This window comes from Cynocephalus volans, chromosome 10 (assembly GCF_027409185.1).
Source record: "Cynocephalus volans isolate mCynVol1 chromosome 10, mCynVol1.pri, whole genome shotgun sequence".
Taxonomy (NCBI): domain Eukaryota; kingdom Metazoa; phylum Chordata; class Mammalia; order Dermoptera; family Cynocephalidae; genus Cynocephalus; species Cynocephalus volans.
The window spans coordinates 98,129,734-98,154,765 of record NC_084469.1 but is presented as its reverse complement, the minus strand read 5'-3'; the positions used below and the strand labels follow the sequence as shown (position 1 = coordinate 98,154,765).

The window sequence follows — 25,032 nt, the reverse complement described above, 5'->3', positions numbered from 1 at the left end:
GGGAGGGATTTTTGTTTCTGGGTAGTAATATGGCAAGAAACAGCATTTGGCCAGTACTTTTGAACTCGTGTTCTGAGTGGTCCGTCTGGGGACAGGATGTTGGGCTTCTGTCTTGCCTGTGGCTGGGAACTGAAGGTGGAAAACTTCCCCACCCAGTCCTGCAGGCCCTTGGCTGCCATGCAGGAATGCCTGAGATGTCAGGCTAATTCCTAGGAATGTCCCAGGTTGGTCCAACATCCCTCCCTGTCCTCCCACCAAGCCTTTTTGGGCAGCAGGACAGTGATTCTCACCCCTTGCCCTGGTGGGCTCACCCATGCTGTCCCTGCCACGTGGACCTTGGTCTAAGGCCTGCCCTTCCAGTAGGCTAGGCAGTGGTGCCTAGTGGTTAGAAGTAGGGGCCTTGTGTTCAGGGGATCTGGGCTCAAATCCCAGGCTTGTTTCTGAATTCTGGATGACTTTGGACCAGTGACTTTTTTTCCTTTGGTCTGAAAGCAATCTAAATGAATACTGCAAATAAGAACCACCGTAAGACCACTGTACCGATCCCCTGTGGGTGGAGTTCACGTTTCCAGTAATACAAACAAAAAGGGAGTGGATATCCCAGCGCTTGCTTCTTCACTTGACTGTGGCATGAATTCCTCAAGCAGCTTTCTTGGGGCAAAGGGATGTAATTTGCAATTTCAGTAGCAGCTGTTCAACTGCTCATCCAAAGAGCTTCTACCAATTTGCACTCCTGCCAACAGCAGAGGGGTGTGCCTCCCTGTGTTACACACGCACAGCAGTGTGTAACCAAACTTACTGATTTTCACTAATCTTGTGGGGTTCAGAGTCTCCTCTGAGTTTAATGTGCTCTCTGTGTGGGATCAAACTTCTCTTTAAACAAATAAATAGCACATAAGCTATTTGTATTTCCTTTGTCTCAAGCTCTTGGAAGCTCTTCAGTGCTGGGCACAGCAGTAAACACTAAATGCTCACTTCCCCAGGGTCACAGGGGACTGGTCGAAGCCACCAGAACCCATGTCATGCTGGTAGTTACTGGGACCCAAAAGGTCTGAACCTCCCCCGGGCCCTGATGCTCTTGGATGCCAAGATGGGGCTGAAGTCTTGAGTTCTCAGGCTGGCCCTCCAGAGATAGGAGTCCCTGCCCCCCTTGGGTCCCAGCCTTTGGCTGTCCCCAGGCCTCTCCCTTTTCCTGTTTTGATGTTGTCTCAGCCAGGCCCAGAGACAAAGGCATGATGTTTTAATCCTTCTGGCAGGAGCCATGACAGATTCCCCATCGCCTCACCCACCTGCCAAGCCACCCCTGCCCCACCTGACACATGACATTGGGGTTCCTGAGCCACAGCACCCTGCCTTGGTGGGGAGGGATCCCACCAGGGGAACCACAACGGCCCCTGCCTCCCCCTCCAGACAGCAGGTGGGGTGGGGACATCAGTTGCCCACTCTGGGCTTGGCCCTGGCTGCCGGCACAGCACTCGTAAATCAGGTGGCTTAGGGGTGTCGGAAATGTGTTTGTGGAATGTTGGGGTGGGATGAGATGGGGGGTGGGTCCTTAACTCTTAGAAGGACGGGTGTTGGGCAGAAGGAGCCAGAGGCCTAGACCAGCGGACATGGGAGACACGCTGGCGTGGGGCATGGGCCTCCTCCTGGCCATGGCCGCCAGCAGTGAAGAGGTTAGTTACCCAGCCCAGGTGGGGATAAATGCAGACATGGGGCTCCCCCACTCTAAGGACCTGCCCATCGCAATGGCTGCAGGCAGAGTCCTGCTCAGCTCTCTGCTGCTCCTGTTGCTGCAGCTGGGCCTGCACTGGGGCCCTGTTGCTCAGGGGGCTCCAGTGGCAGAGGGAGACTACTCATCTGAGCAGGCAGCAGAGACCAGAGGGACCTGGAGGACACAGCTGGGTAAGGACACCCAGGGCCACCGTGTGACTTCCCAACTCCTCCCTGCCCAGATCCTGCCTGTTGTCAGTGCCCCTTCTCTCCCCCAGGTGCCCACCATCCCCGAGCCCGCCTGCGCCGAGCCCTGGCCAGCCCATGCCAGCTGTGGAGCCTTACCCTGCCTGTGGCAGAGCTGGGCCTGGGCTATGCCTCGGAGGAAAAGGTCATCTTTCGCTACTGCGCTGGCAGCTGTCCCCGTGGAGCCCGTACCCAGCACGGCCTGACACTGGCCTGGCTGCGGGGCCAGGGCCGAGCCCACGGCGGGCCCTGTTGCCAGCCCACCCGCTATGCCGACGTGGCCTTCCTTGATGACCACCACCGCTGGCAGCGGCTGCCCCAGCTCTCGGCGGCTGCCTGTGGCTGTGGCGGCTGAGGGTGCCCCGGAGCTGTAGCGCTGGAGGAGCTCGGCTGTCTTATTTATTAGAGACCTGGGTGCTGAGAAAATGAGAAGGGGAGGTGGGCTGAGGCCTCCAGCAATGAGCACAATAAAGGAAACTGCTTTCCTGGCCTTGACTGCCACCAGGATTGTCCATTCTGACTGTATTCACAAATCCGGGGTCTGTAAGAAGCTGGGGGATGGGCCTGGGGCTCAGCAGGCTGGGGGTGGCTGTCCAGGCTCCCCTGACCCTATCCCCTCAGGGAGGGAGCGGCAGATCACAGAGATGCGTCGGCCCCGGGGAATCCGTTGCTCTCCAAAAAAAGACTCTTCGTCCCGAAGGATCTCATGGGAGAAGTCATAACGGGCCGAGCCCCTGCAAGAGAAAACAGGCTGTGACTGGATGGGGTGAGGGCAGCCCCTGTTCCAACCAGAGCTGGGTTCCAGTTCCTCTGTTGCCCCCTGCACCTTCCAAAGGTGTTCAAGCACTGATGGGCATCTGGTGCATTACTGGTGGGGTGGGGGCTCCTCGGCTTGGGGATACCTGAGGATGTAGAGGGATCCTGGCTCCAGCAGGAGTTCCAGCCACTCCCCCGGCTGCTGGGTGTGCACCAGCCTCATGACGCTGGGAGACAGGAGGGACAGGCCAGCAATGGTGGCTCCGCAGAACTGGAGAGGAGGCATGGCAGTGGGTCAGGGTCTGGCCTGGCCTGCCCACTCTGGCTGGGAGCTACAAGATGCTGGCCTCTGCCCACCTTAATGCTGTCCACGTGGGGCTTGATGTAGCCCCGAGGTTCTAGGTCCAGCACGTGCACTGGGGAGAGCAGCGTCTGATCAGGGCCAAAGGCGGCCTCCTGCACGCGCTGCAGGATGGCCCGGCTGGCTTCTGACCAGTGTGACTTCTCTGTCTCGCGGAAGCCGTGGATGGCCTGCACAGAGAGCTGGGGTCAAGCTAGGGAGCACCGAGGGGAATCAGGGAAACTGAGGCTAGGAGGGGCAGAGTACAGGGCAACAGTTTTCTCCCAGCATGATCCTTGACTCACAATCCTGCCTCTAATCTATCCCCTGCCAAAATCACAGCCCTGTCTAGGTCTCAAATCCATACCGGGACCCCAACCCCAGTCCCCACCTAGGTCTGATCTCAGTCCTTTATACTCACCTTCAGGCTCCAATTCCTAGTTCCAGGCTCCAGCTATTCAATTCCACCTGTCTCCGTCCACAACTTGATCCCCCACCAAGTCCCCTGTCCCTGCCCCCAACCACTGACTCCCCTCAGCTCCCTCCACACCTGTGTCTGCCCCTAACCTTGGTCCCAAATATTCCTGAGTTCCATACCCTGCCTCCAGGTATGGCCCTGCCATCATCACCAAAGTGTTCTCCCTACTCGCAATGTCCCCATTCCCCAGGTCCTCCCCGTCCCACTGCCCAGGTTCCAGGCCCCGCCCCTGCACACCAATTCTCGATACCGCCCCCAGCGTAGCCTCGCCCCATCCAGCGTTCGAAGCCACTGCCCCCACCCCATAATACATCAGGCCCCGCCCCCACCACGTTCGAGGTACCGCCTCCAGCGTAGCCCCATTCCAGCGCTCGACTCCCCTGACCCCGCCCCTAATACCCGAGACCATGCCCAGGTACAGCCCCCAGCGTAGTCTAGCCCCATCCAGCGTTTGAGCCACTGGCCCCGCCCCATAATACATAAGGCCCCGCCCCGTCCAGAGCTCGACTACCTTGACCCCGCCCTCAATGCCCCAGACCACTCCCACCACGCCCAAGTACCGCCCCCAGAGCGGCCCCCACCCAGCCCTCGACTCCCTTGACCCCGCCCCCGAAGCGGCCCCGCCCCGTACGCCGCGGGCCACGCCGCGGGCCTCACCGCGTCCCAATGGTCGTATTCGTAGCGGCGGCGGCGCAGCTCGGGCTCCAGCTCGCGGCTCAGCGTCTCCTCCTCGGCTGAACTCAGGAAGCCGGGCCGCACCACAGCCGCATCCCGCAGGCGGCTCAGGACGGCCGGGCCCGAGCCCCGCACCCAGCTCGGCCCGGACAGCGTCCGCAGCGCCAGCCGGCCGCTCCCGGCCATAGCACCGGGGTCGGCTCGGGGAGGTGGGCCGGGTCAGGATAACGCCCCTGCCCCGGAACCATTGGCGCTGACTGCGCCAGGTCCTTCCAGCGATTGGCTTGCTTCAGAGTCCCGCCTCTCGCTCACGGCTATTGGCTGCTGCTCGGCTCGTCCTCTCAAGCTATTGGCTGCCCCCCAGAATCCGCCTTCTCCCACGTGCTATTGGGCGTCCCTGACCGCAGGCCCTTAAACCATTGGCTGTGCCGAAAGTACGTCTGCAGCTGGCCCGAGCCACGCCCCTTTTACCTGCTGAGCGAAAAGGCCCAGCCTAGCAGCTGCGTGGGCAGGACCTCTTGCAGGGGGCGAGGACGGGGTCTGGCCTGGAGTCAGAGGTCAGGGGTCATAGGAAGATTTGGGGGCAAGGACAAGGTTATGGGCTAGAGATTAAGGGCATAGTGAAAGTGAGATGAAGGGGTCAAGGGTGCAGGGGTCAGGGGTCTGACGTCAAGGCCATGATTATGGAGTGGGGTCAAGTTGGCAGAGTTAGGGGTTGTGGTCAAAGGTCAGGGCGGGGCATCATCCATCTGCCCGTCTCAGGATTTTTTTTTTTTATGTTTGAAAATGGTGTTGTGATTGTCTTTTTAATGATTCCGTTATTTGTTTTTTTCACCCTATTTTTTAGAAATGCATACCGAAATATTTACAGATGAAACGACAGCTGGGACCTGCTTCCAAATAATCCAGGCCTTGGGGGACAGGGAGGGGTCGGGTAGGGATGAATCACAGTTGTCCGTGAATTGATCGGTGTTGAATAGGTGTGATAAGTACATGAGGCTTATTATCCTTTTTCTCTACTTTTGTATATATTTTAAATTGTCCATAATGAAAAGATCAAACAAGCGTAACCTATGAAACTAGTCCCCAAATGCTCTAAATTTTAGCAAGATTGACCCTATTTCCCCTTCCAGTCCTCTGCACCACTTTATAGCAAAATTCCTGGAAAAACTTGTCTATGATAATATTTTCCCTCCCATTCTCTGAATCCACTCCAGCCTACTGGGGTCAGAGCCTAAGTGAGAAGGGTTGGGAAGGATTCAGGACTCAGGGGACCGAGATCCCTGATGTGCCTCACAGCACCAAAAGTGCACTGATTTAAGGCCACCAGTGACATCCACAGGCACCAAATCCTAGAGTCACGTCTCAGTCTGACTGCTAATTCACCTGTATGCTGATGTCTCCTACATTTTTACTTCAACCACCCCAGAATCGCCTAAACCCTGGGATGCATAACAAACATCAGATGCAGCATATCCAAAACCAACTCCTGATCCCTTCCCCTTGGCTTCCCATCTAAGGTAACAGCTCTCCATCTTTCTAGCTTCTTTGGGCCAACAGCTCGGAGGTTTTGGAGACTGCTCTCTCTCTCGAATTTCACATCCCACCTGTCTTTAAAACTTGGTGAGGGGCTGGCCCGTGGCTCACTCGGGAGAGTGTGGTGCTGATAACACCAAGGCCACAGGTTCGGATCCCTGTATAGGGATGGCCGGTTTGCTCACTTGGGAGAGCGTGGTGCTGACAACACCAAGTCAAGGGTTAAGATCTCCTTACCAGTCATCTTTTAAAAAATAAAAATAAATAAAACTTGGTGAGAATCTGACTTCTTGCCACCTAGCCCAAGCCGCCACTAGTCATTCATCTGGATCATTCCAACAGTCTAACTGGTCTCACTTCTGTCCTTGCAGCACTCCTTGGCAGCCATGGTCACCCTTCTGTTTGTCTTCTTCCCAAAACCCACCACGGCTCACCTCCCTCCTCACTAAGACCTGTGAAGCCTTTTATGGTCTGTACTGCTTGCTCCCCTCCAGTTTTTCTTTCTTTTTTCTTTTTTTTGGTGGCTGGCTGGTACAGGGATCCGAACCCTTGACCTTGGCACTATCAGCACCAGCTCTAATCAACTGAGCTAACCAGCCGGCCCTTACCTCCACTTTCTGATCTCCTCTCTTCCACTGTCCCTCAGCCACTGTCCTCTTTGTGGTTCCTCCCACGTACTACGCACAGTCCTTCCACAGGACCTTTGCACTGGCTGTGTCCTCTATCTGGACTGCTCTTTCTCAAGACTCCAACACGGCTGCCTCCCTTACCTCCTTTAGGTCTTTGCTCCAATGTCACCTTCTCAGGGAAGCCTTCCCTGCCCACCCCATGCAAAACTGTAACTCTCTCTCACACACAGGTGCATCCCTCCTCCTTGGACTTTTTTCCGGCCTACCCACACAAGAACATAAGCTCTTTGAGGACTTCACTGTTTTCTTCATGGTGTGTCACAGCCTCTAGAACAGTGGCTAGAATGTAGCATATGCTCAGGAGAATTTGCTGAAGGAAGGGATATTCCAGGTCTGGAGGTCTGAGCAAAAGCAGAAGGAGCGAAGCCATCGTGGAACAGAGAGGGAAGTCGCCTCACACAGAGCAAAGACCGAAAAGATTTAATTTAAAATCACAGTGTCTCAGCCAGGCTGCCCTGCCCTGCGGGACATCGCCCAAATCCAGAGTTCCTCAAGCGGCTCCTCCAGGCTCAGCAGCAAGGGGTCTGGCGGGCCCAGCCCCTCAATGTTGCTCTTGAGAGGAGGGCTGGCTCTCAGGTGCTTGCTGGGACAGGATCTGCTGCCGCTGCTGCTGCCACCACAGGTTCCTTCTGCACCAACTCAGGCTCATCCTCACCGTCCTGGGGAGGGTGGACCAGAACCTTGTCTAAGATGCCAAACTCCTGGGCCTCCATGGGGCTCATGTAGCGGTCCCTCTCCATGGCCGACTCTGGCAGGGGAAGAAGGAGGCAGCACATGTGTGGGTAAGAGCAGAGACCTGGGGTCAGGTTGGGTCCCCCCACAAAATTCATATGTTGAAGTCCCAACCCCCAGTGGGATGGTATTTGGAGATGGGGCCTTTGGGAAGTAATTAGGATTAGATGACATCATGAGGGTGGGGCCCTCAGGATGGGATTAGTGCCCTGGTAAGAAGAGGAAGAGAGTCTGCAAGCAGAGGAAAGGCCACGTGAGGGCACAGCAAGGAGGAGGCTGTCTGCAGGCCAGGAAGAGAGCCCTCACCAGGAACCAACCCTGCTGGCCCTTGATCATGGACTTCCAGCCCCCAGAACTGTGAGAAATAAATTCCTGTTGTTTAAGCCGCCCAGTCTGTGGTATTTTGTTATGGCAGCCCAAGCTCAGACAGGTCCTCATGGTGCCAGTTCTTCCCTGTGTGGCCTTGGCCTTCCCCTCTCCATGCTTCAGTTTCCCCATCAGTAAAATACCTACTTCAATTTTTTTTTTTTAACCTTTTATTGATATATGAGGGTGCTTCAGAAAGTTCATGGAAAGATTGCATTATCTTCTAATTCTATTTTTCCACAAACTTTTTTTTTTTTTTTAAAGATGACTGGTAAGGGGATCTTAACCCTTGACTTGGTGTTGTCAGCACCACGCTCTCCCAAGTGAGCTAACCGGCCATCCCTATATAGGGATCCGAACCTGTGGCCTTGGTGTTATCAGCACCACACTCTCCCAAGTAAGCCACAGGCCAGCCTTCCACGAACTTTTTGAAGTACCCTCATATAATATACTTCCAGGAAAGGGCATAAATTATAAATGTACAGTGTGATAAGTTTTCAGACTGAACACATCCACATGACCAGCATCCAGACTGAGAAATGGAGCATCGCCAGCACCCCCAGAACGCTGCTGGGATCCATTTCAATCACTGATCCTCGCCACCCCCTCCCTACACCCAACAGTGACCCACTGTCCTAGTGGCACAGGTTAGCTGTGCGTGTTGATGTCGTTTAAATACATGAAATCATCATGTGTTCACTCTTTTTTTCACCCAGCGTTGTGTTTGTGAGACTCATCCATGTGGCTGCATGTCACTGTGGATCATTTGCTCACATTTGCTATGTGGAGGTCAATGTGTGAATAAACCACCATATGAATGCACCCCCTCTACTGTCAATGGTCCAGTTGGGGGCTCGTATGAACAGGATCACCGTTGGTATCGCTGTGCACATCTTTCATGGAAATAGTACTGGGTTCTCATGGTTACACACTGAGCAGGGGAACCCCAGATTTTTCTGCACGTTTAGCCTTAGCCAATAGCACCGAACAGCTTTCCAAAGTGTTTGTACATTTTCACTCCCACCCGCACTGGCTAAGTGTTCCAGCAGCTCTGCACCCTCATCAGCATCTCATATGGTCAGTATTTTATGTCTTAGCTGTTCTAGTGGGTGGAAAGGGTATCTCCCCGTGGTCTTCCTTTATTTACTTTGGTCGCTGGCCAGTGTAGGGATCAAACCCTAGATTTGGTGTTATCAGCACCGTGCTCTAACCAAGTGAGCTAACTGGGCAGCTCTCATTGTGGTTTTATTATTTTATTTCAGCTTTTATTTTGGGGGGGGGGGGCGCTGCTGGCCAGTACAAGGATGGAACCCTGGACCTAGTTGTTAGCAGCACCACACTCTAACCACTGAGCTATCCAGCCAGCCCTTCACTGTGGTTTTAATTTGCCTTTCCATAATAACTAATGATGTTAGTATTAAATGTCATCCCTAAAGACAATGAGTATCTTTTCTTTTTTTTTTTTTAAAAAAAAGGTGACTGGTAAGGGGATCTTAACCCTTGACTTGGTGTTGTCAGCACCACGCTCTCCCAAGTGAGCTAACTGGCCATCCCTACATGGGATCTGAACCCGTGGCCCTGGTGTTATCAGCACCACACTCTCCCAAGTGAGCCACAGGCCAGCCCATGAGCATCTTTTCTTATTGGCCATTTGGAATATTCTCTTTTGAAGACCCTGTTCAAACCTTTTGACCTATTTCAATCAAGTTTTTGTGAGGATCTCATAAGTTGATGTTTTCATTTTTATTTTTTTATTTATTATTTTTTTTAAAAAAGATGACCGGTAAGGGGATCTTAACCCTTGACTTGGTGCAGTCAGCACCACGCTCAGCCAGTGAGCTAACCAGCCATCCCTATATAGGATCCGAACCCGCAGCCTTGGTGTTATCAGCACCACACTCTCCCGAGTGAGCCACAGGCTGGCCCTATAAGTTGATGTTTTTAAAGGGCTTATAATAGTGGTTCTTAACTGGAGGAGGGGGCACTTGGTGATGCCCGGAGACATTTTTGGTTGTCAGAATTGGAGGAAGCTCCTGGCATTGAGCGGGTGGAGGCCAAGGATGATGCTACACACCCTCCCGTGCACGGGACAGTCCCCACCACAGAAAATGATACGGCCCTGAATGTCCACAGGACCAAGGTAGGGAAGCCCAGGCTTAGAACAATGCCTGGCACACCTGTGTGCGTTAAATAAAATCAAGGGGAGCAACTGGGGGTCTGCCTGGGCTGGGGGGCACTCACCGATCACCTGCAGGCTCTGTTTGGTGTGTTTGGCATAGATGTTGTAGAGCTGTTTCTTGAGTTTCATGATCTCCTCTGCCTGGATGGCAATGTCTGTGGCTTGGCCCTGAGGGACGTCCCAAGAGGCATAAGACAGGGAGGGTTACAAGTAGTGGCAGCCACTCAGGGGAGGTGGGGACTATGGAGCCCTCTCTGGGCTCAGGCTTCTAGTTTTCAAGCAGGTGGGACAGGGCTTTACAAGTCCCTCCACATCCTGCTTTATCCTTGCTGCCACCAGGAAGATTTCCTGACTCTGCTAACTATATTTTCTTATTTTCAGCAACTGGGGCTTCATTGACTGGGGAGTTATGGTCCCTCATGGAGCTAGCTAATTTTTAGAGACAGCAAACAACTGCTGTGTGTGTGCCTTTCATAGGCAAACCAGCCAATCAAGAGCCTACACCCCCCTATCTCCTTCTCTGTAGGGGTCTCACACTCTGGGCCACTATCCCCCTGTACTAATCACCCCAGGACCAGGTACCAGACAACCAGAGATGACCCCTATGCCCCAGAACCTACTGAAGTAATTCGAACAAGCCAATCCTAAATTTGCTTACCCTGCCTTGCTCAAATATTCCTATAGAAACCACGGTAAAGGATCCTGCCCACATTTTCCCCCAGCTTCCTCTGACTCCTGACCAGCCCTTGTACCTCTCTGTGTGACCTCCCCATAGCATGGCATGATCCTTCCTCTTGGGATCTAAGCAACAAGCTATCTTTCTTTCATTCTTTCTTTATTTTTGGTGGCTGGCTGGTACAGGGATGAAACCCTGGACCTTGGTTTTAGCACCACGCTCTAACCAACTGAGCTAACTGGCCAGACCAAGCTATCTTTTCAGTTGTCTCCTGATCTGTTAGAGTCACCATACCTGATTTAATAACACGAACCTACGTTTTAAACCACTGACACCCACACCTGGCTTCTGCCCAGTGCATCCTTCTAGACCCCGTCCCACATACCCCGCATTCTGACAGCAGCATACCCCCCCAGTGTGGGGCCTGGTACTCACCCGAGCGCCCCCAGAGGGCTGGTGGATCATGATGCGGGAGTTGGGGAGTGAGTGGCGCATGCCCGGGCTGCCGGCAGCGAGAAGCAGGGAGCCCATGCTGGCGGCTTGGCCCACGCACCACGTGCAGATGGGGTTCAGGATGTACTGCATCGTGTCATAGATGGCCAGGCCTGCGGTCACCACGCCACCTGTGGGCAGGGGCACGAGTGAGGGGCATGCCAGCCCTTTAAGGCAGGGGTCACAAATGCAAATGCCTCCGGGGATAGGGAGGTGACAATCAGGTGGCATGGCCCAGGTGGCTGGGCAATTTATCATCTGTGTGACCCTGAGCGAGTTACTCAGCCCCTGAGCCACAGTCTTTGAACGTAGACTGGAGATTTCTAAATAGTACCTACCATGTGCGGTTGCTATGAGGACAAAATGAGTTAAACAGGTATTCAGTGCTTTTAAAAATGCCTGGCATACATAGTAAGTACTAGCTACTCTCTTGGAGGGGGGAAATCTACCAATTTTAAAATGTCAGCCAGGTCAATTTGGTAAAACACCAACTTGGGTGGGATCAAAAAGGCCACCTTCCGTGGGGTGTATTCAGTCGCTGATTTGCACAATCAACAGGCACCTTCTGGCGGTTTCAAGACACTTTGGGGATTCTGCAGAAAGCTCGGCACCCTTTCCCCTGAGAGAGGACATCCCTGACCGGGGATCCCGGTCCCCTGAGTAACCCATGCATCCTGAGGAGCACCTCTGGCACCCAGGAAAGGCCGGGCTCACCAGGGCTGTTGATGTACATGTGGATGGGCTTCTTGTTGCTCTCCGATTGCAGGAAAAGCAGCTGCGCGATCACAAGGCTGGCAACACTGTCATCGATCTGCAGGTGGGGAGGTGGAGGTGTCCCGAGATTGGGGGTGGGGAGAGTTTTACGGAAGGGGGTTGGGAGGGGAAGGAGGCTGGGGATGGGTCAAGGAACCGGGAAGAGGAGGTCAGAGCCCAAATAAGAGGAGCCAGGAAGAATCCAAGACCTAAGAGGGGATGGAGGATGGGGGATGGGGGTAGTGGTCGGGATCCAGGGGGTTTGGAGCACAGGAAGGGGATTGTCGGGGGGTTCAGGACACAGGAAGGGAAGGGGTCAAAACGGTTGGGGAGAGGGGGAGGGCCAGAGGGCTTGAGGAAGGGGTCAGGAGAGGATGGGGGACTGGGGACCAAAGTGGGGGTCGGAGGGGAGGAGGTCCACACGAAACCAGAGCCTGGGGAGAAAAACCAACGGGGAGGGGCCGGGGTGTCCGGGAAGGAGGGGCGCATGGGGTCGGGGCGCTCACCGGGCCCATGACGCACACAATGCGCTCCCGCAGCAGCCGCGAGTAGATGTCATAGGCGCGCTCGCCGCGACCCTGGGAGGCAAGATGTAGGTGAGGGGTCGGGGGGCCGGCCGTCTCCCCCAGCCCTGAGCCCCCCGGGCCGTGTCCCCGCCCGGCCGCTGTACCGTCTGCTCCACCACGATGGGAATGAGCGGGAAAGCACGGGCCACCGTCGCGTGCAGGCTCCGCCGCAGGGCCAGGCCGTTCTCGGGTGTCCGCTGCGGCGGCCGCTGCTGGGTGAAGCGAGCGGCGAGGCGAGGCCCCAGCGCGGGGTACCTGCCTGCCGCCACCCGGGCCCCCCCCACCCATATTCCGGGCCACATCCCGTCGTGCGTCCTTCTCGGCTTCCGTCCAAGGGCGGAACTACAACTCCCGGCGTGCTTTGCGCCCGCGGAGCACGCTCACTAGGCCGCCCACTTCCGGGAACCTCCGTAGCCGCGGTCGGGGCGGGGCGAGTCTGGGGGCGGGGGCTGAAGGGGGAGGAGCCAGAGACGGAAGTAGAACCCGGGCGGGACTGGGGAAGTTTCAGAGCGGTTAATTCGAGTTCCCTTCCCGATCAATGCGTCATAGTTTTCTACTCTTTATTTCTTATTTAAAAAATCAGCTCCAACGTGCCTACAGCTTATCTTGGAAGTGGGGGCCCAGGGAGGACTCAGCCTGGGCCTTGGCCTAGAAGAGTTTCCACCCTGGTGGGGCCGACTCCTACCGAGACCTCCCACCCATTTATGGTCACTTGTGGGATAGAGGGAAGGACCCCAGGCTGTGGAAGCCCAGAGTTGGGTGCTGTGAACTCTTCCTGGAGATCGGTCTGGAAAACCTTCCCGGGCTTTGAAGGATGGGTAGGAGTCTGGGGGGCAGGGGGGAGGAAGGCATTCGCAGCACAGAGAAGGGAGTGGGCAAACGGGCGAAGGTAGGGAGGTTCCTGGTAACGTGTGAGACCTCTCTTTTCCTCCAGACCTTCTCAAGACGGATTCTTTTTCATCTTCAGTTCAAATGTCACCTTCCTTCTAAGAGTTGCTCCCTACTTTGTCCCCAGAGCCTAGAACAGTGCCTGGCATACAGTAGGTGCTCATCAAATACACACTGAACTAAGGGATGCAGAGGTGATACGGGAGGAAGGTGAAGAGCAAGAGGGCTTTGGAGGCATCTGTAAAATGGGGATGATGATAACCTACCTCCTAGCGCTGTTGTGCGTAATGTCCTCAGAAAAGGTCCAGGAAGGGCCGGTCCGTGGCTCACTCGGGAGTGTGGTGCTTATAACACCAAGGCCACAGGTTCGGATCCCTATATAGGGATGGCTGGTTGGCTCACTTGGAGAGCGTGGTGCTGACAACACCAAGTCAAGGGTTAAGATCCCCTTACCGGTCATCTTAAAAAAAAAAAAAAGAAAGAAAGAAAAGGTCCAGGAATATAATAAGTACTCAATTTGTATTAGCTATTGACGTGTATTTGCTATTGATGTATTAGATCAGGAATCACGGGGGTTCAAGGTTTTGACGTATAGGGAGGAGTTAACCAGGCGGATCATGCCTAAGTGCTGGACTCTAAACTTGATGCTGGGCGCCCTAGGTAAGGGTAGTTTTGTACCCTCCGTGCTCTCAAAGGGATCCTGGTCTGATGGGGAGATAAAGGGGGACACATACACTCCCAGCCTTATGGAATCAGAGGCAGGACGGAGGGAAGGACGTGAAGGTGGAGGAGTTTGGAGGAGGCCTTGAAGGCACCCAAGGCAGAAGGCCCACATGGACGCAAATGCTTGCAGGTGGGACCTCATTGTGAGGAGCCAGTGTCTGGGTTGAGGGTGGTGCCCAGCAGTCTGGAAGCTTATCTTTATTTCCAGTTGGGAAGGAGGTGGGTGGCCAGCGGCTGTCCCAGTTTCTGCTGTGAGTCAAGTGGATGGCCCTGCCCAGCCAGTTCCCCCAGGGCCCGAGCTCCTGCCCCACCCTGGGTAGAAAGGCCAGGCCACCAGCTGACACCACCCTGCAGCCCCTCCCCCGAGTGCTTCCTCACAAACCCCCGTGCTCCCAGCCTCTGCCATGGGGCCATCTTTGCTGCCTGGTCTTCCTCTCTGTCCTCCCTGTCTCCCTATTTCATCGGCTCCTCCTCTCTGAAGTTTAACTGTTTCTACATCCTCCATTCTGATGCCCTGGTCTCCCAATAGCTCCTAATGGGTGTCCCAGCTTCACCCTTTTCCCTGTGCCCTGCTGTCTCTTCTTCACTCTGCAGCCTGAGTGATCATCGGAAAAGCTAAATTGAACTGTGGCTCTCCATCACCCCTGCTGACCCCTGCCCTCATCTGCTTCCACCCTCCTTTCCCTGCTCGGTTCCAGCAGCCACTCTGGTCAGTTTTCTGTTCCTCAAACACACCAACAGTCCAGCCACAAAGCCGCAAAGTCCTTGCTTTGCTCTGTTGGGAGTCCAGCTCCTTCCCAACACGTAAATCTCAGCTCATACGTCATCCCTCAGAGAAGCCTTCCCCGACTGCCTTTGCAAATATCCCAGGCACGTTCTAGAACGTTTGCCTCGTTTAATTGTCTTCTGCACGTTACCACCATCCAGAACAACTCCATGAATTCATTACTTTTCTTCTTTATTGTCTGTGGAATGTGAGCTCCATGAGGCCAGAGGTTCTGCTGTCTTTTTCAGCTCTGTGGTCCCTAAAACAGTGTTTATTAAACCTTTCTGACTAGAACACACAAGGGAAATACATCTTACATAGTGTCTGAATAAACAAAAGTACAAAAGCTTTATGAAATGATACTTATCCTTACTTTAAGCAACGCTCTCTGATATTTCTGTTCTATTTTATCTTAGTCTATTCCACTTCATTTAAATTAGGGTTTGTCAAACTTGGCACTGTCGAAATTCTGAATTGGTAAATTCTTTGGGGGGAGGGGAGGCCATCCCGGGCACTGTAGGGTGTTTACTAGCATCCCTGGCCTCCAGCCACTAGATGCCATTCGACCCCCTCCACCCACCATCCTAACAATCAAAAATATCTTAGACGTTGTCAAGTATCCTGCAGGGGGCAGAGTTGTTCCCAGTTGAGAACCAGTGATTTAAGTTAAAGTGGGTTGTGACCTGAAATTACACAAAAAAAGCAACTTTTGAACAGTGCCTGGCACGTTGTAGGTATTCCATGAATAATTTAATGTGCGTTTTAGTTCTACAAGCTTTGTTGAGTAAGTTATGAATGAATGGATGGATGGATGGATGGATGGATGGATGGATGGATGGATGGATGTTTTGGCTTTAGGCTGCAAGTCAGCCTGTTCTATTGGTTTTAGGTTATCATTCCATGATCAGAGAGAAGCTCTGATCATTGTTACCTTTTCTGGAATGAATGCAATCAGGCCTATTGGATTGGTAGAAGTCGAAAATTAAAAAAAAGAAAAGGAAACACTCAGTGTTGAAGAGGCTGTGGATAAATGGATACTCTCATAAATGACCATGGACATTGCTACAACTTCTCAGGAAACTAAGTTGACACCAAATTTCAAATTTGCATAGTCTACTTCTAGTTATTAATTTTTAGGAAATGACCAAAGGGGTGCACCAAGATTTGGCCACAAGGTTGTCTATGGCAGAATTGTTTATACAACTGTTGTTTCAGCTAACTATTGCTGCATAACACACCACCCCTAAACTTAGGCATTTGAAGCAACCAGAGCTTATCACTTCTCACAATTTGGGAATCTGAACTAGGATCAGCTAAGTGATTCTGCTCCACATGGGCTTTGCTGGACTGGGACATCCATGATGAACATTCCTCAGTCACATATCTGGAGCCTCTGCTGGGCTGGCTAGGCATCTCTTTCTCCATGTGGCTGCTTGGGCTTCCTCACAGTATGGTGGTCTTTACTCCTCTCATGCCCACAAGCTTCCAAAAGAATTGGCAGAAGCTACCTGTCTTCTTAAATGCTTAGCTTGGAAGTCACACAGCAGCTCTCCTGCCACATTCTGTTGGTCAGAGCAAGTCACGTGGCCAAACCCAAATTCAAGGGGAGGAGGAGGAGAAATAGACTAGATGTGAGGAGTGGTGAGGGCATAATGGGATGGAAGTAATTGATGATGGCCATCTTTGGAGACAATCTATCTCATCCACATTAGCAAAGAATTGGAAATAAATGTCCAGTAAGAAGGGACTAAATAATTTTACATTTTAAATTTTAAAAGCATCATGTGTCCATATTGTGCACTATAACTCATATTTATGGAGTGCCTACTCTGATCCAGGCTCTATTAGTTAGGCATGATGATGAGGAAGTGATGTACCAGGGACTTAGACAAGATAGAAATGGCTTTCTCTCCAAATAACACTCTGAAGGTTGGCATCCAGGATTGGCGGGATGGGTCTGTCATGTGAAGTTTCCAGGGACCTTCTCCTTTCAGCTCCCACCTCAGCCATCCCTAGGGTGGGGCTCTCCTTGTCATTAAGACCCAAGATGGTGCTTCAGCTGGCACATTCCCATTCTAAGAACAGGATGGAGGAAGGAAGGGAAAAACAGTTGTCCCCTCCACTACATCCCATTGGCCAGAGCCTAGTCACATGGCCACACCTTTCTGCAAAGGACACTGGGAAATTTGTTTATTCACCTAATTGATATTTAGTAAGTATCTACTATGTGCAAAGCACCGATACAGCAGGAATAAAACTACACAAACAAATACAAAGGAAAAGAGACAATCCCTGCCTTCATGGAGCTTACCTTCTGCACCACCCAGATCCCTCTGTATTCCCTCCAGAGCCCCCCCACCATCACCGCACTGGTTGGCCATGGCTTTGTTCAGCCTCAATCCCAGTTCAGCATCTCCCTTTGCCCAGCCTTGTTTGCTTCCTTCTTTCACAGCTGTTAATCCCTAATAAACATATTGTACCCCAAATTCCATCTCACTGTCTGCTCCTGGAGAACACAAACTACAACAAAGAGTTTCACCATCCTTTTGATTGCTGCATAGTATTCCATGGTAAAAATGACTCATAATTTCTGTAACAAGTCCCTTGCAGATGAATGTTTTTGTTGGAAAGATTGTATTTGTTTTGAATGGAAAGATTTTATTTTTCTCTTGTCAGATTTGTATTTTAAGAAACCCATTCACTTTGAACAGCCCCAGGGCTCAGTTTTTGATCCTGTTCTTTAACCACTCTGCCTCCCTTGGCAATGTCATGCAGCCTCATGGCTTTATATGCATGGGTACCTATGCTTCTCAGATTTGTCTTCCCCACCTAGATGTCTCTGGAGTTCCAGGCCTGCCTCCCCCATGTCTTCCTTCAGATGTCTGATTAAGCACCTCAAAATTAATATGTCTGAAATTGATCTTATCCCCCACTCAACCTTCTCCTTGCTCATGCTGAAAACTTGGAGTCATCCCTGATTTCTCTCTTTGATTTGAGAACCCCAAATCCGATCTGTTGGCTAATTCAGATAACTCAACCTTTCCAAGTTTACCCAGAATCCAGCCCCTTTGCTCCACTCCCACAGCTGCCTCCCTGACCCAAGCCACTATCATCTCTCACCTACACAATTGTAGTCACCTCCTCTCTTTTGTGACAGCATTCACTCCTGTCCTCTGTAAGCTATTCTCCCCACAGCAACTAGAGGAGTCTTTTAAAAACTTGAATGAGCTCATGTCATTCTTCCCAGAACCCTCCTGTGGCTCCCTGCCACACTCAAAGCCAATGTCCTAATAATACCCTACAACGTTCTACCTGATCTGGTAGATGTCCCCTCCCACCATCCTGACTGTCTGACCTCAACTCTTCCTTATCTCCCCTTTATTCATTCCACCGCAGCCACACTGGCCTCCTCCCTGTTCCTCTTACTTCTCAGACATGCACCAGCCTTGGGGCTCTCACACTAGCTGTTCCCTTTGCCTGGACAGTCCTGCCCCTAGAATCCCCATGGCTCCTCTCTGCTCAGTCCATGCTCCATCGTCACCTTCTGACAGCCCTATTTAAAATTGCAAACTCCAACCTCATTTCCCAGTACACCTTATTCCTTTTTCCTACCTTATTTTTCTTTAGAGAACTTAGAAGCATAGCAAAGCACGCTTCGCAGAGCAGCAGCATCAGCATCATGTGGGATCTTGTTAGAAATGCAGACTCTTAGGTCCACCCTAGACCTGCTGAATCGAAATTTGCATTTTAAGATATCCAGGAGATCCACGTGCACACTGAAGTTTGAGAAGTGCTTGCATGTGATACATTGCTTATTTTATTGACTGTCCCCGCTATTAAAATGTAAGCTCATGAGAGCAAGGATTTTTCTCTACTTGATTCGTCAGTATGATTCAGCACCTAGGACAGTGTTTGGCACATACTAGGCACTCAATAAACAGTTATCAAGTCAATGAAGGCATGGATAATGGGTGAAAAGTGGGTTGTGGGAGGCAATGAGGGAGGCAGAATGTGCCAGTCAGCGTTATTGGTTGAAAGCAACAGAAACTGTCTTAAGCAAAAAGAGAATCTTGCAGGCACTATGGGTTTCTCAGAATGGGTGAATCTGTGAAAATAGTCAGAAGGTTCCAGAAGACTCAGCATTGGGGACAATTTGGTTAGGAGATCACAGTCACCTCTGGGCAGTACTGCCACCACCATGCTACAGAGAATGAAGTTCCCACCCCTAAAAGGAGTGACTGGATGCCAGACAGCCAAAAAACAAACAAAAAAACCCACAACAAACATCTACAAAGGGAGACCAATGACAAGCCAGATGTAGCCATTTAGGAAATGTGGTGGAAGCTTCGATTGTGAGGAGGAAATAGATCTGTGAAATGTTTAGGAGGCAGAACAGATAGAGCTTGCAGATTGTGGGACAAATTGTTCTCTAAAAGTCATATTTCCCCTTGTATCAGTTCTCTATTGCTGTGTACGTAACACATTACCCCCCAAGTTTAGTGGCTTAAAACAACAATAAGGGCCGGCCCGTGGCTCACTCGGGAGAGTGCGGTGCTGAGAACACCAAGGCCCCGGGTTCGGATCCCATATACGGATGGCCGGTTCGCTCACTGGCTGAGCGTGGTGCTCACAACACCAAGTCAAGGGTTAAGATCCCCTTACCGGTCATCTTTTTTTAAAAAAAAAAAAAAAAAAAAAAAAAAACAATAAATTGTGTTTATTGTTGGGACAGGAGGTCAGAGACAGCTTAGCCTCTGACTTGGGGTCTTTCATGAGGTTAGAGCCAAAATGTCAGCTGGGGTTGTGGTCTTATCTGAAGGCTTAACCACAGTTGGGGATCCACTTCCAACATGGCTCAAATGTCTAACAAGCTGGATGTTGGACAAGTTGGATGGCTAGCCAGCCAGGAGGCCACAGTTCTTCCTCACGTGAACCTCTTGATTAATTGAGTATCCTTGAAACATGGCAGCTTACTTCCCCCAGAGCAAGTGATTCAAGAGAGAGCAAGCTGGAAGCCACAATGTCTTACATGACCTAGCTTTAGAAGTCACACCCTGTCACTTCCACAGTATTCTAGTGGTCACACTGAACCAGGATTCAGTGTGAGAGAGAACGATGCAAGGGCCTGAATATTGGGAGGTGACCATCATTGGTGGCCATCTTGGAGGGCAGCCGCCACATCGTTCCTTTCAGGGACTACATTTCCCAGCATCCCTTGCATCTGGGGGCGCCTCGTGATGAGTTTCCACTAATGGGCTCTGAGAGGGAGTGACACATCACACTTCCACGCTGAAGAGCTCAAGAAATAGGTGTGGTTTCGCCGCTGTCTTTCTTCTGCCAGCTCTTTTAGCTGAGTGCAGTGGCCTGATAAAGATAATGGAACCATGGAAAGAGCCTGGGTAGTCACCTGCTAATTGGGAGCACTCATTTTGGGTTTAGTTGACTGAGCATCAAAGTTTCATCATGTTTGAGTCATTAAACATCCTGAGCTTGGTTGTTGCAGCAGCTAGTGTTACTTCACTAATTGTATTAGTCAGGGTTCTCCAGAGAGACAGAATCAATAGGATATGTTATATGAGAGTGATTTATTAGGGGAATTAGCTCACGTGGCTATGAAGAAAAGTCCCACAATAGGCCATCTATAAACTGGATGCCGGCAGCGTGGCTCAGTCCAAGTCCGAAGGCCTCAGAGCCATGGAAGCAGATGGTGTCCTTGGTGTAAGTTCTGGAGCCCAAAAGCTGAAGAGTCTTGAGCTCTGATGTCCACGGACAGGAGAGATGAGTGTATCCCAACTCCAGCAGATCAAGAGAGAGAGCTTCACCTCTTTCCTCTGTCTTTTGTCCTCTCCAGGCCCCCAGTGGATTGGATGGTTCCCACCCACACTGAGGGTGGGTCTTTCCCACCCAGGCCACTCAGACTCTCATACTAATCTCTGCTGGAAACACCCTCGTGGACACGCCTGAAAAGATTGCTTTACCAGGTTTCTCAGCATTCCTTCATCTAATCAAATTGACATCTAGAATTAACCTTCACAAGTCCAACCCTTGTCAACTTGGCGTCCATACTAGCTCCTTAAATCATACTTAATTTTCAACTGGTACAATAACATAATAGTTTCGCCTAACGTGATACATTATCCTGCTTGCAACAGAAACGCATTAATCCCTTTCCAAGAAGAAAAAGGTAAAGTCCTTAAATGATATTTGCCCTTCTCCCAATATCCCATAACTTAAAATTGCAAATACTACGAAGTAAGATTAACAACATTTAAATGCTGGTATAAAGTCAGTAAGTCTCATGGTACATGGTAGAGAACAAGAGGAACAAAAACAAAGATAATTGCTTAATATGTGTGCAGTATATATACATAGAGACATATTCTTAACACAACAGGGAGAATAATTACAATCCTCATTTCTGTAACTGGTCGTGTGGTTGAAGCTGGTATTTATAACTTCCTTCTTCTACTACCCATTTTGTATTCCCTTTGCCTTCAGCGAGCACTTCAGTGGGTCGTGGTTCTTTACCTGGTGGAATGACCCAAACCTTCATCCCTGAAGAGTCTGGGCCATTTGTAGTCTTGCCTGGATTTGGTTGTTGTAATTTTCCATTGACCTTCTTAGTACTACCAAAGAGACGTCCTAAGGGATCTCCTGTATTCCAGATATAATCTTCCTCACCTCCAACTTCCCCTTGGTAGTCCAACTTCCCCTTGGTAGTCTGGGTCAGTCACCCCAGCCAACACCATAGCTCCTTTCTTAGCCTGTTGATTCAGAGGCATGAGGAGCCCACAGTGGCCAGGTGGCGGCCTTAACTTCCAGTTCAATGGGATCATTTTTGTGTCTCTTGATGGAAGCAGTCCTCCCTCTGGAACCAAGACCTCTAGACCAGCAGAGCATAAAGTTGCGGGGACAGGAAGCAAAAATTTTGCTAATGGGCCCCTAGGGGTAATGGTTAGTGGTGCCACTTCCGTTTCCACCCCTTGATTCCTTGAATCCTGGCTAGGGGAGAGACAGTACCATATATTGGGCGCTGATTTAGAGCATATACTGCCTGCTGGAGAACTTTGCCCCAGCCCTGCAGGGTATTGGCACCAAGCTGGTGCTGTAACTGTGACTTCAAAAGGCCATTCCACCGTTCTAGCAGACTGGCTGCTTCAGGATGATGGGGAACATGGTAAGACCAGTAAATCCCATGAGCATGAGCCCATTGCTGCACTTCTTTAGCTGTGAAGTGAGTTCCTTGGTCAGAAGCAATGCTGTGTGGAATGCCATGACGGTGAATAAGGCATTCCGTGAGTCCACGGAGGGTAGTTTTGGCAAAAGTATTTTGTGCCAGGAAGGCAAATCCATATCCAGAGTAAGTATCTATTCCAGTAAAGACAAAACGCTGCCCCTTCCATGATGGAAGCGGTCCAATGTAATCAACATGCCACCAGGTGGCTGGCTGATCACCTCAGGGAATCGTGCCACATCAGGGGCTCAGTGTTGGTCTCTGATGCTGGCAGGTTGGGCACTCAGCAGTTGCTGTAGCCAGATCAGCCTTGGTGAGCAGAAGTCCATGTTGCTGAGCCCATGCATAACTTCCATCCCTGCCACCATGGCCACTTTGCTCATGAGCCCACTGGGCGATGACAGGGGTGGCTGGAGAAAGAGGCTGACTAGTATCCACAGAATGGGTCATCCTTTCCACCTGATTATTAAAGTCCTCCTCTGCTGAGGTCACCTTTTGATGGGCATTCACATGGGAAACAAATATCGTCACATCCTTTGCCAGCTCTGAGAGGTCCATCCACATACCTCTTCCCTGAATTTCTTTCTCACCAATTTTCCAATCATGTTCCTTCCATGTCCCTGACTATCCAGCCATACCATTGGCTACGGCCCTTGAATCAGTGTATAATTGCACATCTGGCCATTTCTCTTTCCAGGCAAAGTGCACAACCAAGTGCACTGCCCGAAGTTCTGCCCATTGAGAAGATTTGCCCTCACCACTGTCCTTCAGGGATATCCCAGAAAAGGGGTGCAGTGCCACAGCTGTCCACTTTTGGGTGTTTCCTGAATATCATGCAGAAACATCTGTAAACCAGACTCTAGCCTCTCTAGCCTTGTCTTCCTCTGTCCACTGATCATAGGGAGCTCCCCATGAGGCCACAGGTGCAGGCTGGGGAAGAGAAGGCAGTGCAGCAGGAGTGGGGACCATGGGCATTTGGGCCACTTCATGTAACTTACTTGTGCCTTCAGGACCTGCTCAGGCCCGATCACGTATATACCGTTTCCATTTGATGATGGAGTGCTGCTGTGCACGCCCAACCTTATGACTTGCTGGGTCAGATAACACCCAGTTCATGATGGGCAGCTCAGGTCGCATGGTAACTTGGTGGCCCATAGTCAAGCGTTCAGTTTCTACTAAGGCCCAATAGCAGGCCAAGAGCTATTTTTCAAAAGGAGAGTAGTTATCTGCAGATGATGGCAGGGCCTTGCTCCGAAATCCTAAGGGTCTCTGCTGTGATTCACCTATAGGGGCCTGCCAAAGGCTCCATGCTGCATCCATATCTGCCACTGACACTTCAAGGACCATTGGGTCTGCTGAATCATATGGCTCAAGGGGCAGAGCAGCTGGCATAGCAGCCTGGACCTGTTGCAGAGCCTTCTTCTGCTCTGGGCCCCAATCAAAACTAGCACCCTTTTGTGTCACTCGGTAGATGGGCCAGAGTAACACACCCAAGTGAGGAATGTGTTGCCTCCAAACTCCAGATAGGCCCACTAGGCACTGTGCCTCTTGATTGTAGGAGGGGCCAGATGCAACAACTTATCCTTCACCTTAGGAGGGATATCTCGACATGCCCCACACCATTGGACCCCTAGAAATTTAACTGAGGTAGAAGCCCCCGAATTTTAGTTGGATTTATTTCCCATCCTCTGATGCACGAATGTCTTACCACTAAGTCCAGAGCAGTTGCTACTTCGTGCTCACTAGGTCCAATCAGCATAATGTCATTAATGTAATGGGCCAGCATAATGTCTTGTGGAAGGGAAAGGCGATCAAGATCTCTGCGAACTAAATTGTGACACAGGGCTGGAGAGGTGATGTACCCCTGAGGTGGGACAGTCAAGGTGTATTGCTGGTCTTGCCAACTGAAAGCAAACTGCTTCTGGTGGGCCTTATGGACAGGGATGGAGAAAAATGTATTTGCCAAATCAATAGCTCCATACCAGGTACCCGGAGATGTGTTAATTTGTTCAAGCAATGAAACCACATCTGGCACAGTAGCTGCAATTGGAGTCACTACTTGGTCAAGCTTACGATAATCCACTGTCATCCTCCAAGATCCATCTGTCTTCTTCACGGGCCAAATAGGAGGGTTGAATGGGGATGTGGTGGGAATCACCACCCCTGCCTCTTTGATGTCCTTGATAGTAACACTAATCTCTGCAATCCCTCCAGGAATGCGGTATTGTTTTTGATTTACTATTTTCCTAGGTAGAGGCAGCTCTAATGGCTTCCATTTGGCCTTTCCCACCATAATTGTCCTCACTCCACAGGTCAGGGAACCAACGTGGGGATTCTGCCAGCTGCTAAGTATGTCTGTTTCAATTATGCATTCTGGAACTGGGGAAATAACCATAGGAGGGGTTCAGGGACCCACTGGACCCACAGTAAGTCGGACCTGGGCTAAGACTTCGATAATAACCTGACCCCCATAAGCCCCTATTCTAACTGGAGGGCCACTGTGATGCTTTGGGTCTCCTGGAATCAATGTCAATTCAGAACCCGTGTCTAATAGTCCCCAAAAGGTCTGATTATTTCCCTTTCCCCAATGGACAGTTACTCTAGTAAAATGCCACAGGTCTCCTTAGGGAAGGATGGGAGAAAGATTAATAGTATAGATTTTTGGTGGTGTACCAGGGTCCTTCCTCCAGGGGACCTGGCGACCCCCTCATTCAAGGGGTTCTGGGTCTGTAAACTGGCTCAAGTCTGGGAATTGATTGAGGGGCTGTGACTCTCTGCTTTTATGATTCGAGTTAGACTTTTTGCTCACTTGACCTAGAAGTTTTCTGCTTATACAGATCAAGTAAGAATTTAGTAGGCTTCTTGTCTATTGGACTTACAGGAACACTATGAGTAACTAACCAACACCATAGATCTATACGAGACAGACTATTCTGATTATCGCTTTGCCTGTGCTGTCCATTATGGTAACTACGCCCACCTTGCCTTTGTCAGTTGAGTGCTGCCACTTGGCCCCTGCCACCCCGGGATCTAGTTATTCTCATTGCATTTATATGTTTCAATTGCTTGACTGTGGTTCCCACTGTAAGGTCTGGTCTGCAGAGCAGAGCAACACCAGGACTCTTCAGGGATGCTGGGGGTCCCCTCACAAATCTATTTCTCAAAGTATCAGTCAAAGGCATGCCTTCTGGAGCCTCCCAGTGTGGGTGAGTAGGTTTTACATGACA

The 25,032-nt window shown here is 51.2% G+C and overlaps 3 protein-coding genes across 3 annotated transcripts; 1 reads left to right on the top strand and 2 right to left on the bottom strand.

Annotated features, from left to right (window-relative positions):
• Window positions 1-1,745: 1,745 nt before the first annotated feature.
• PSPN (persephin) lies at window positions 1,746-2,311 on the top strand. The gene is made up of 2 exons (XM_063109431.1): window positions 1,746-1,902; window positions 1,989-2,311. Exons 1-2 carry the CDS (start codon window positions 1,746-1,748, stop codon window positions 2,309-2,311), a joined length of 480 nt encoding a protein of 159 aa, XP_062965501.1.
• A 26-nt stretch (window positions 2,312-2,337) lies between these two features.
• ALKBH7 (alkB homolog 7) lies at window positions 2,338-4,426 on the bottom strand. The gene is made up of 4 exons (XM_063109430.1): window positions 4,188-4,426; window positions 3,070-3,243; window positions 2,859-2,983; window positions 2,338-2,690 (listed from the first exon to the last, which is right to left on the bottom strand). The coding sequence occupies exons 1-4, from the start codon at window positions 4,389-4,391 to the stop codon at window positions 2,528-2,530; spliced, it is 666 nt and encodes a 221-aa protein (XP_062965500.1). The 5' UTR covers window positions 4,392-4,426; the 3' UTR covers window positions 2,338-2,527.
• A 2,408-nt stretch (window positions 4,427-6,834) lies between these two features.
• On the bottom strand, window positions 6,835-12,531 carry CLPP (caseinolytic mitochondrial matrix peptidase proteolytic subunit). Its single transcript, XM_063111925.1, has 6 exons — window positions 12,299-12,531; window positions 12,135-12,206; window positions 11,590-11,686; window positions 10,819-11,006; window positions 9,770-9,875; window positions 6,835-7,178 (listed from the first exon to the last, which is right to left on the bottom strand). Exons 1-6 carry the CDS (start codon window positions 12,494-12,496, stop codon window positions 7,003-7,005), a joined length of 837 nt encoding a protein of 278 aa, XP_062967995.1. The 5' UTR covers window positions 12,497-12,531; the 3' UTR covers window positions 6,835-7,002.
• Between the last annotated feature and the right edge of the window lie 12,501 nt (window positions 12,532-25,032).